Raw genomic sequence first — 12,367 nt, 5'->3', positions numbered from 1 at the left:
CAAGAAGTAAGGTATTTTCCTTGATGGAAATCCTCGATATAAAATTGTTTGGCCTGCAGTTTGTGCCAGCACATTGCAAAGAGCTACTGCAGACACTGCCAAGAACTAACACTGCTCGTGGTCTCTAAAATACTGTACCTGGTAATACCTCACACCTGAGGAACTCTGCAGAAACAGTTTGCTTTATCCTCACATTTCACTTACTGACCTGAAGGCTGATCTTCCAAGGCTTGCAGACATGCATGGGAAGACGAAAAGGGCAAAGTGCTGATGGAAGTTGGTGAGATTGTTCATCTGCTTTTCCTTCTCTCATCCTGTACAGCTCATTTGGAGCTTAGTGTAAAGTCAAGGCATGGCTTTCTGAACAACCCAGGGGTATGAACATCGCAGAGAGGGTGGAATCCTTTGCCTGCCTGCCAGCTTCTTAGGCGTGCTGCTCCAGCTCTGGTCCAGCTGGCAGGAGCCACGGAGATGAACGTGATCAGCTTAGTACCCACTTTAACCTTTCCACTGCATGGGCTCACAGACAAACCAGGTCTGACAGGACACACTGCTAAGCTGCCCTCTGGGGCTTTGGCTACTGTGTTGTGATGAGCAGAGCAAAGTGCTGTCAGCTACTCCCTGGCAATAACATCTCCCTGTTGGGCAATTAATGGAATCTGTTCGTGTCTGTGGAGTCCAAATATGTAGGGAGAAAAACATAGCTGCAAAACACCTGGCTTTTTTTTTTTTTTTTTAACTCCAGTAGCTGGAATGGGATGCACAGTCCTGGAGGGAACAGGCAGATGCTGCCATCTGTGAGTGCAGAGATTTATGTACATAAAACACACACACTTGAAGTGATATGGGCCAGACCCTACCTCTGTGGCAGCAAGCCTCTTTCCCCAGATGAGAAGCTGAGTTTAGTTTCATGAAGAATATTAGACTAAGGATATTGCCCCAGAGCCTCCAGTAACACAGCTGAGTCAGGGCCAGGTGAGGTAGGTGCATCCCACATTGCTGTGGGTAAGGATTCCACTTTGTGGTCCTATCTACAAAAATCCTTTTCATAGTTTTCGTAGCTGTGGCTGCTCAGGGGTAGCTCTGTGCCTCAGCCCCTCTGGGCCTCTGGTTTTCCATCTCTTGTCCTGTAGTTTCATTCTTCTGTAGAGAGTTAGTTTGCTCCAGGCCAAGATAATTTTTAATTGTTGCAGTGATTTGTACTGTGCCCTGCTCCTCTGCTGGGAGTGCTACATCCAATACCAAGAATCCAATACATTAGTCTGCTAATGTGGCTGAACTCTAATACTTAAATCATGGGGATGCTGCCTTCTACCCAACCTTCCTCAGTGTGTGGTTATAGTATGGTGCTTGTGACATTTGTTTATGGGCTAAAGAGCTCTCCTCTTTTAGCCTTCTGAAATACACTCCCTTGATTTGCCGCCCTGCATGGTGATCAAGTGCATTTCGTAAACATCCCTTGTATTTTCCCATAATACTCCTTAAACATGAGGTTTTCTGCCTGAAGTCATTTCGACCCAGTGTTTTCCTCACTGCTTGTCAAATCTCTCTGACTCCCTGTGCATCAGCGGCAGTACTAATTACACCTAGGAAAGCAAACAAAAGGAATTAGGAATACAGCTACGTTGACTATCTGAATACACCTGATACGGGACAGCCTATGCTACTCTTTGAATTCCTGAAATGGATTTGTTTGTGCATCACCATTGTAGTAGGGGAGTTGCACAGCGCAGATGAAATGGAAACAGTGGCCATGTAGGTGGAACGAGCATTTCCAGTCTGCAGTAACTCACGCAGCTCTCGCAGCCCGTGTGCTAGCTGGGACATTTGCATGCTGCCAGCTGTGCCCTGTGCAATAGGAGTCAGCCCACTCCCAATAGGCTTGGATACGGCAGGGATCAGACCCATAGTTTGCTTCCAGGTCAGAGCTTTGTTTCTGTCTTTGCTTTAAGCTTCATTTTAATAAATTCTCTGTTGCAGACCAAGCTAGGAAGGATCTGATCTTTCGGCAGCTAATCAATGTGCCTTTATTTTCCTGCTAGGTTTCTGGAGATGCTGTTAAGACATGGAAGTCAGAAGACATCAAAGCCAATAGTGTCCATATGGCTTGGCAGTTACCACAATACTTACTAATATCTGCTGGAGAAGTGATGTTCTCCATTACGGGTCTGGCCTTCTCCTATTCTCAGGTACTCCACTTAAAGATAAGAGGCTTACAATTAGACTTTGGGATTTATTCCAGCATCTGCCATTGACTTGCAATACATCCTTTGGCATGACTTAGGCTTTCTAACAATGTTATCTGTTCTTCAGTTAAAAGTAGGATTATAAAGCAGCTTGCTGGGTGCCTTCAAGCTAAATTCATTCATACTCTGAAGATAGCTTTTCTCAATTATACTCAGGAAACCCCTTTTCTGGTAAAGCTGAGAAAACAGAACAGAAATGGATAGAAGTTAATTTTAACGGGAAAGCTATGAATACTGTAATGCCAGGTTTTTTCCTCCCAGCAAGAAAGTTTTTCCCTAAATATTTTGAGTATGTATTTTTCAGTGAAAAAAATGCATAAGTACCTCAAGGACTACAGGGTAGCATGGGGGCTTGGAACCTGCTTTAAGGTGAGAGATTGAAGGGGTAATGAGAATGCAGTGGATAATTTGATTGTGGTGTACTAGGTTGTCTGGGGAGAAGGTTTATGAGCAGAGAGGACCGAGATATTGCAAGATCAAAAAGCAGAAGCTACTCACATTTGTCCTTGGGGAGTACGTTGCAGATGTTTATTAATGAGGGTGATTAATCCAGTGGGACAATCTGTTGTGAAATATAGAAAACCTTACATCATCAGGAAGCTTAACATCAGGATCTAGCCTCTTTTCCAAAGATGTGCAGCCACAGGGCACCAGGCTCCAAGATTCAGAACTTGTTGTGTGAGCCCCTGGGCTTCCTGATTTTACAGTTTCAGCTGATGAAGGTCGGGGGTGATCCAGCTCTGCAACAGCAGTGACTTTTCCTTCTTCATGTTATGGATGACATGTTTTGAAACCTCATTATATGCAGCTGTAGGACTTAAGTACAGAGGAAGCACTGTGCAGAGGAAATTCCACCATCTCCTCCTAGGCTGGGTCCAGGGATGCTTGTACCTGGCAGGATGTCATGGGGGGGGGGGGGGGGGGGGAGCTGGGCATACAGGCAGAGCACTACAGGTACTGACCAGACCCTTCTCCTCTTTTCAGTCTCCAGCCAGCATGAAGTCGGTGCTGCAAGCAGGCTGGCTGCTCACGGTGGCTGTTGGGAATACCCTTGTGCTCATTGTTGCCCAGGCTGCACCAATGGCACAGGTATGGTTCGGCACTTTCAACAGAGCCAATGCTTTAAAACCGCCCCTGGGTGGTGCTTCTGGATGCCTGTGCTCTGGAGACACAGCTTCTCTGCCCAGCCCCAGGCTCCTGCACGGGGTGCTGGCAGTCTGCCCCAGCTTCCTTCCAGCCAGGGTTCTGCTTAGCCCCTAGCAACGTTGCTCTCTGGAGCAGTGGGCCTCCCCAGGCCTCCCAGTGGCAGTGAGACAGACTGTGATAGATAGTAGTGCCGGAGCTCAGCTCTAGGCAAGCAGGCTGTATTTGGGCCTGGAGCCTGGAGGTGATACCAGCCGTGTGTTGCTGTTGCTTACCAAGGCAGCTTGCCTTCACCCAGCTAGTCCAGTGGGCAGTCAGCCTCCTCAGGTGTCTCACTGGGGAATCCTTGGGGCCAGCTGCCTGTGGCAGCCCGAGATCCTCGGCTCTGCACCAGGAGGTTGTTTTGTGTAGGTTGTTTCACTCGGGCTGTCAGACTGCTGGGGTGATGGCATGAAGGTATGAACTGGGGCTTGGTTTTGGCTAACGGGAAATCGCCTCTTCCAAAGGCATCTTGTGGGCAAAAAGCCCAGGCAGGTGTGCTCCAGTCAGGGCAGATTTGTAAGAAAAGGTTTAATGACACTAGCCCAATGTAACCAGTCTGTTTCAAGGTATAGTGCATATATTCATCGTTACACTATGTGCACATGGCTTACCAGAAAACAGGATGAGAAAGTTTCTACCTTGTGAGCAGTCTTGGATGCGGGGAAGTAACTTTAACCTAGTGTTTTGAGAAGCACTTGGAAGTGCAAAGAAGAAATCTCTGGACTGAGAGTCTGGGGTCTCCTGACCTGATGTTTTTTTTTTTTTTTGTTTGTTTGTTTTTCTTTTTCTGTCCTAGTGGGCTGAATTTGTCTTGTTCACTGTTCTACTCTTTGCCGTGTGCATTATTTTCTCCATCATGGGATATTTCTATGTCAGTGTGGATCCAGAGGACCTACCAGGAAAGGAAGAGAAGACAGAGACCGCAAGCAGAGGAAACATGATTAGTCTCGTTACTCAGAAAACAAAGCTCTAACACATCATGGGTTGGGATCTTTTTTTTTTTTTTTTTTTTAAAACTCAGTAGGAGGTAGGGTGAAAGAAAGATGGGGACAATGTTACTTTATTTTATAGCACTGCAGTCTTTATTACTCAAAATGTAGCCACCATCTAAACGGGACAAAATAGCCCTCTATATAAACAGTAGGGGTCCTGAAATCGGAGCAAAATTTCTTGGGAAAGCTCATCTGGTATTAAATGCGCTTATAAGTAAATACAGTGTAATTTAGAACCTGCCCATCTTCCTAAGCAAGGGATACTTTCCTATGATTCTGTTTTAAACATATATTTAGGGCAGCAGGGAGGAAGGGTGGAGGGCATGCCAGATGACAGCAAAAGCTGGTGATGTTGGGGGAAAAGGATGAAAACCCAGTATAGGAATCAGGAAATAATAGATGTTAGAGATGATGGAAGATTTTTTTAATGCAATCATCATGGACTGGAAGAGTTACAATCCCAAAAGGTTTCATCATGTAACTCTCCTTATGAGTATTTCACCCCATTATTGCAAATTATGAATGGCCCTGATTTATGACTTTCAGTTCCCGGCTCAGAAGTAATAACATGGAATTAAATGCTGCAGGCTCAAATATTCCCAAAACACTACTGAACAAGGTATGCATGCTACCATCTCTCTGATACAGGTTTTTTCTTAGAAGTTTGCAGCGACTGATGGTATTCTTTGATTAGACATGATTAGAGAATTGGTTTACACTTTTTTACTTCAGGAATCCAGACAGTTATTTGCCATCTTAAGCCTATATTGGACATTTCCTTTAACAATAGCTGCCACTGCAAGTTAGGGTATGGCTCTTTTCTCATCTCATGCTTCAGTTATTCCCTACTGGGAGACGCACTGCAGCAGTTTCTGTAAAACTCCAGGTATCCCGCAGTGACTTAAACAAGGATGCACTTTATCATTTTTTCTTCAGTCTACAAAATGAGACCATGGCATATGAGATTTTTTTTCTACCTGATTTTCTGTATCTCTACTAAACTTTGGATATAGATATTGTAGCAGAATTGTGATGTAATTGTCTGATTTTCCTTCCTTACATGAAGCTGTGATTGTTCTGCATTAGAACTATTTCAATCATCACTGATCTAGTAAAACTCCCAAGCCAGCCCCTGCCTTCCTCTGCCACTCCAAGGCTGCAGCTGGCCGGGTATGGCCTAATCTACAAAAGGGCTGTCCATAGGATTTTCAGATTCACAGAGAATAGATTTTTGATGATATTTTCCTCTTCCAACTTGGCATTGGTTATATTATGAAATACATGTTTAATTTCACTCCTGTTCAGGGTGGTGCTAGGGAATATGCTTAACTTGACATCTCTGGTACTTTAATGTGCTCCTGTGTGTGTGTGTTCTTGAATAAGACTGAGAAAACCCCATGTTTTGGTTTGCACCTGGAAGACTCACAGTCTCAGATTGCTTCCTCTGCTTGCCATCCTAAATGGTCATGAGCTTGCACTATGAGTTCTGCATCAGCTCCTACCTGCTGTGAAATAACATCTGGGTCTTGTGCCAGAGGGGGACAGTTGTCTCAGATAAATGACAACAGGCTGCGGGTGTGTGCACAGAAACGCTTAATGTGGTTCGGTCGATGCAGAGCCATTTATTAAGCTGTGGTAGCTGGAACCGGGCAGCTGAACCCTGCGACTCAGTGGGGAATGAAGGGCACTGAAAGCCATCTATTAGGCCATCTGACCTGCTCCTCAGAAGCCAAGTGAGGATTATTCCCTCTGCTCCTTTCTGATATTGTTCTCTTGCCATGAATCTTTGTGTGTGTTCTTTCTCCTCCAGGCATTGTTGTTCTCCAAATCCTGTTTTATGATACACTGAGAATCAGCTCAGAGGCTGCTGAATCACTCTGCTATGATGCTGTTTGACTGGCTTCCAATTTGAAGCGCTAATAGAAAGCATTTCTTCCCCTCTTCCCCCTGCAAACAAAACAGAACACCCCAAACTGAAGGAGTGGACAGGCTCCAGTAGCACTGAACAGACACGATTTAGAATTATTGGAGCATTTAATTTTTTATAATCTTTGAATTTGGAAGTGTGCTTGGCTTCGAGGGCATATGTGGTGAAAAGACAACTGAAAATTATTGGAACGCTTTCCTTGGGAAGCACTTGGTGCATCACAGCTCAGAGTGGCATGAGGGAAAGCAAGGTGCTCAAAGGATGTGATCTTTAAGACTGCATGGGCTCAAAAACCTCTTGATTTTTATGTTTTATTTCCTTACTGGCGACATTACCAGAAGCTGTCACACACTTTGAGTTTAATTTAAAGGAATCATTCCAAACTCATAAAAGATACATTTAGGATGTCATCTGTATCTGCTTTTTAGGCTCCTGATGCCAAATTGTCCCTTTCCAAACATCTCTGTGTTCCAAACCATCGCCATAATGCTGGGGAGAGAAAAATTGCAGTTCACAGTTGGGAAGGTTACAAGCAGGAAGCCAATGCTGTAAATAAAGTGCTAACATGAGGCTGGGGGCTGCTGCTGCAGCCCCTCTGGGGAATCTTTTGCCAGAGGGAGTGGAAGGCTCTGCTCACGTTTCTCTTGCAGCTGATGCAGTTACTCCTTCCCCACCTGCCTGTTGTCTCCTGTGGGAGGTCAGTTCCCCCTCTGATCCAGCTGCTCAGTTGCTGGTGGGGCCATTCCTCACTGCCTCTGCTGCAGCTGTAGAGCTTTGCTGGCTGGAGCCGTCGATCTGAAACGCACCAGCAGTTTGGAGGGGTTTTCCCTGGGCATGCTGACAGGACCAGGCCGGGGGCTGTAAGGAAGAGCTGCCCCTGCAATAGCTGTGGAAGGTTGCAAAATGGCACATTCAGCATAGCACTTCTATTTTAGATCCATCCTAGGAGCCCTTTCATCACCTTCAGATGGACTCAGGGTGGTATCGAAAATTTCAGGCCTGATTCTGTGGGGTGTTGAGGGTATAGAGGTCTCTGGCTTTTTCTTATACACAGACAGCACAGGCACAGGGCCACACTCGGCTTTTCACAGAATCACAGAATCACAGAATTTCTAGGTTGGAAGAGACCTCAAGATCATCGAGTCCAACCTCTAACCTAACACTAACTGTCCCCACTAAACCATATCCCTAAGCTCTACATCTAAACGTCTTTTGAAGACTTCCAGGGATGGTGACTCCACCACCTCCCTGGGCAGCCTGTTCCAATGCCTCACAACCCTTTCAGTAAAGAAGCTCTTCCTAACATCTGACCTAAAACTCCCCTGGCGCAACTTTAGCCCATTCCCCCTCGTCCTGTCACCAGGCACGTGGGAGAACAGGCCAACCCCCACCTCTCTACAGCCTCCTTTAAGGTATCTGTAGAGAGCGATAAGGTCACCCCTGAGCCTCCTCTTCTCCAGGCTGAATAAGCCCAGCTCCCTCAGCCGCTCCTCGTAGGACTTGTTCTCCAGGCCCCTCACCAGCTTTGTTGCCCTTCTTTGGACCCGCTCAAGCACCTCGATGTCCTTCTTGTAGCGAGGGGCCCAAAACTGAACACAGTACTCGAGGTGCGGCCTCACCAGAGCCGAGTACAGGGGGACGATCACCTCCCTGGCCCTGCTGGTCACACTATTTCTGATACAAGCCAGGATGCCGTTGGCCTTCTTGGCCACCTGAACACATTGCTGGCTCATATTCAGCCGACTGTCCACTATCACTCCCAGGTCCTTCTCCGCCTGGCAGCTCTCCAACCACTCATCTCCCAGCCTGTAGCTCTGCTTGGGATTATTACGCCCCAGGTGCAGGACCCGGCACTTGGCCTTTTAACACCCCGTTTTAGAAAAATGTTACGTACTCCTACTGATCCTTAGAATTTGGATCAGAGGGGGAAGCCCAAGCTATGATTGTGCATGTAAAGCTGTGTGAACCCCTGAAGGGAAATAGCAGCCTGCTGCCTGGCCAGACCTGGCTGTCACCGAAGGGACTCCCAGCTGATGGGGGAGTTTGCCCTGCAGCTGATTAGGGGAGGCTCACACCAGCTGTTTCGGAGGCTGAACTGCAGAAATGATCATCTCCAGCTAAGGGACGGTAATGAGCTGATGAGGACCTCCAGGCACAGCGCTGCACAAGCCTGCATGGAGATTGCAGGGGTTTGCTCCGCTGTGGAGGTGTGACATTTGTTTTTCTGAAGGACACGTTCTGATCAAGTTTCTTTTAGTGCAGCAAACTTCCCTTCAATTGCACTGGCTGCTGTCCAACATGTTTTTCCCCTTAGCAGGTTTTAAGTGTGGCCTGTGCTACTTCCTTCCAGTTTTGCATGAGATAAGCATAAAAATGAGATTTCAAACTCAGCAAAACAATTTCTTGGCTATGAGCTCCTTCAACTTACCTCTTCTTTCTGAGGCACCAGGGCATCGTTAGGTAGCAAGCGGTGCAGCTCAAGGGGCTTGCAGCTCCCTTCTTCCTTTTCCCTTTCCCTACAGCCCCCTTATTCCAGAAGTTGTGTTTCATTTGTGATTTAATTTTTGAAGGGAAAAAGAAGCATCACTAACACTGTGGAAAAGCTGTTCTTTCATTAGGCTGAGTCCAGTCACTTTTTTAGGATCTGGTTCTGACTCCCTTGCCAGGGTGACACAAATGCTGGTTCGTTTCTGCCTGGTCTGCCCTAACCGGAGCTGGTGTCAGCTTTGAAGCCCTCTGAGCACCTCAGGAGGTGGCTGCCAGCACCCAGAGGCACCTGGGTGCCTCACACTAACTCCCCTGTAGAAGGGGGGTAGCCCCAGCCTCTTGGCTGTCGCTGTCCCCTCAGGAGGTTCAGTGGAACTGAGCCAAGGTAGCTCAGGGCAGAGTTCGCCCTGGGGGAAGACGTGGATTTTCCTCAACCTAAGTGTGAGCTTTATCATGAAAGTGAAACGTGAGTGAGTGAAAGGAAGAGTGCACTGGCAGGAGGAGGAAGAGGAGGCTGTGCTCCTGGTGCTGTTCCCACCATCCACACTAGCCACCACCTTGGCTTCCCCTTGGGACAGAAAAGCCAGACGAAGGTGTGTTAAGGACAGGGGTAGCAGGGGATGGAGACCTAGATGGAGATGGTAACCTGCAGATTTAGCTAGGGCCACATGCAGAGGAATACTCTTCTCTCCTCTCTGTGTTGAATTTCTTTTCCTAGCCACAAGAAATGTTTTCTAGCAACAGCAGCTTAAACCTGGGAGTTCAGCTTCATGGCAAATACCACAGCTGCTGAATTTTGGATGGTACCAGGCTCCACGTTTTTTTAGCATGTGTTATTGTGATATGATTTAAACAACAGCATTTAAGAAACATTTCTGGTTCCAGCTGGTTTTACTATAGTCCTTCATGTCAACACGTGTGATAAACCTGTCACATACGAGGAGATGTTGCGAGGCCCTTGGGTTTCCTGAGCAATTTAGAAAAAAAAAAAAAAAAATCAGTGAGGCTGCCTTAGTCCGAGCTGTGGTATTGCTTCCCTGGAGCTTTGTAACGCGTTTCCATCTCTTGCAAAGTGCTTCCCAGAAAGACAAAAATGGGGGATCCTTAAACTTTTTGCCTTGAGGAGGGCTCATTCCATGTTACAGAAATTGCATGAAGGAAACGAATTGTTTTACTTAAAGCTTCTCCTTCCTTGCCATATCAGGTGGTCAATAAGGAAGCGAACAAGCTGTCTCTTAATGTGCTTTGGATCAAGCAGCTGCTGCATCTCCTCCAGCTCTTTCTGTGCTGTGTTTCACCAGAAGATCAGCATTAGCCTGCCTCGAGTATCCGTAGACCAGAAGATTGCCAGGACGCTGAGCAGCCATGCCACAGGTTCCCAGTGCCAGTTGATCAACTCTGATCTCTCTACTTTTAATGAGTAGTTTTAGCAGCTATCCTGCAGGGCTAAGCCAGAACTGACCTAAATTTAGGGTAAAACTTAGGACCTGAGAGACTCTTAATCAACAAGATAAACAGCAAAATTCTCAAAAACACTGGTTTAATGTTTAATTAAAATTGTAATATGCTTGCAGAAAGTCAAAACCTGAACCAGAAGGTAGAAATTCAGTCTGAGCAATGATGAGCTGCAGCTAGAATCCAGCAGTGTGGCAACTGGCAGCCCAGCTGAAGGCACAAAATCGAGCAAGCATCACTTTATAGATACATTTTTTCTCTTGTTGCACATGCGGTTCAGTCTGTTTGACCTGTCCAGTTTGACGTACCCATGTGTGTAAGGAAAATGAGCCAAAGTGACCTGCAGAAGAGGGTTGTCCTGTGTCATGCTGCCCACGTGGCTGAGGCCAGAAAAGCTTTTCACCCACGGCACCAACGTGTCTGGGCAGGAACCAGGCAGAGCCAAATATCTGGGTGCTAACAGGGCATCTGCCCTCAGTTGCTTTGGCTCTGGCCTCTTGTGAAAACCTCTTGTGGCCCCACGCATCTTGTGGAGGCAGATAATTCAGAAGCATAGGTTGTTTATGGTCAGGCTGCTCTTTCCAGCCTCCCACTGTTGCTGGAGGCTCTGGAGCTGCAGAGCAGAGCTGCTCCTCTGGGCACGGGGACCTGGGCCAGCCCTGCCCACCTGTGGTGGGCACTTTCTGCTCCTCCTTCCAGCTCACGGGTGACTGATGTCTCCTAGACCTTGCCACATTGTGTGCAATGCTAAAAGCACATATGTACCATGTGTACGGTGATGGGCAATTTTCCTGCCTGCCTGGCTTTCAGGTGGTCTCAGCAGTCCCTTTGCGGGCACCAGGCAGCCAGAGTAATGTTTGCATTTCATCCTTTGCTGGCTGTGGCTTTTCTTTTGGAGCTCATGTCTCTGTTTTTCTTCTGTTTTCCCCCCAAAGGTTGTTCTGAGCACCTGCGTGCTCTGCGTGAAATAAATAAATGGCCCTGCCTGTTTGCTGTCAGCTGGTCCATCCGTCTTTGGTGGAGCTGAGTAGATTACCCCCGAGCTAACGGTGCCAGCAGAGTCCTTTGCATCCCCACCGGGGGACTTCCTTGGCCCTTCTTTGCACCACCTGTCTGTACGTGCTGGTTGATACCCCGGGGTTGTGCTTGGTTTCTCTCAGCCCGCAGTGCTCCTCGAGCTGCTGTAATGCAGGCTCCGAGTTCCCTCTTCTGTTGGAGTTGAAAACTATTAAACACCACTGAGTGCCTCAGAACCAGCTGGTTTTGTGCAGCAGAGGCTCTGATGTCAGGCTGCTCTCCCCAGAGCTCCTTCCTTCCCCTCGCTCTGCGTTTCCTTGCTCTCCTTGGACTCATCCTCTCTGGCCCCACCTTGCTGAGTCTCTCAGAAGCAATAACTCACTCCACGGGAGCTTCTGCCTCCAAAAAGGCAAATATTTTTGACCAGTCTCATGATATTATTCATGGTGACACCCACCATGGGGTCTATCTTGCCTCTTCAGTCTCCAGAGCTGTTCCAGGTTTCTGCTGTGATTTCTCTTCCTTTCTCTCTTGCCAATTTCTTTTCCCTCGTCCTGGCTTCCCATTAGCAATGCTATGCTTGGAGGCCAAGTGCCCTTCATGCCGCAGATCTGCAGGCAAAGTAAACTCAGCAAATCATTAGGGCAGGCTTTGACGGCTGCTATCTTCATCAAAGACTGAGATTAAATGAGGCCCCTTTGATAAACTGAGCTGATGGGCCAATTTGGCTTGCACACGTGGTACTACGGGCCTCATGGGGCTTGTGATTAAAAGATATAAGAGAATGCAATTATTTAGAGAGCTACGGGGAGAAGTCTGCAACTCACTGGTGTTGTCTTTGTCAGAACAAAAGAGGAGCCTAATTCTGCAGGGTGGCAGGCAGCCCCGGGAGGTGTCGGAGAGCCTCTAATTGCAGGGGGAGGCGAGGGCACCTTGGTCTCCTGCACGTTTTGATGCATGTGGTGACGCTGTGGGTGGGATGCTGCTCCGACCATTTCGGTCCCCAAGGTACTTGCTCCAGGAATGAAACCTTGTCCCCTTTCACACAGGTGGCCGCT

General features: G+C 47.5%; 1 protein-coding gene across 7 annotated transcripts in view; it reads left to right on the top strand.

Annotated features, from left to right (window-relative positions):
- SLC15A2 (solute carrier family 15 member 2) overlaps positions 1 to 6,658 on the top strand; it is a 60,290-nt gene extending 53,632 nt beyond the window's left edge. For all 7 annotated transcript variants that reach the window (XM_035331917.1, XM_035331912.1, XM_035331918.1 and 4 more), the window contains 3 exons: positions 2,043 to 2,189; positions 3,231 to 3,335; positions 4,228 to 6,658. In XM_035331917.1, coding sequence (XP_035187808.1) covers positions 2,043 to 2,189; positions 3,231 to 3,335; positions 4,228 to 4,404 — 429 coding nt within the window. In that variant the 3' untranslated portion in view covers positions 4,405 to 6,658. The remainder of the gene's footprint in view (positions 1 to 2,042; positions 2,190 to 3,230; positions 3,336 to 4,227) is intronic.
- The last annotated feature ends 5,709 nt before the right edge of the window (positions 6,659 to 12,367 follow it).

Source organism: Oxyura jamaicensis, chromosome 7 (genome assembly GCF_011077185.1).
Source record: "Oxyura jamaicensis isolate SHBP4307 breed ruddy duck chromosome 7, BPBGC_Ojam_1.0, whole genome shotgun sequence".
NCBI lineage: Eukaryota > Metazoa > Chordata > Aves > Anseriformes > Anatidae > Oxyura > Oxyura jamaicensis.
This window is presented reverse-complemented; position numbering and strand designations above follow the sequence as displayed.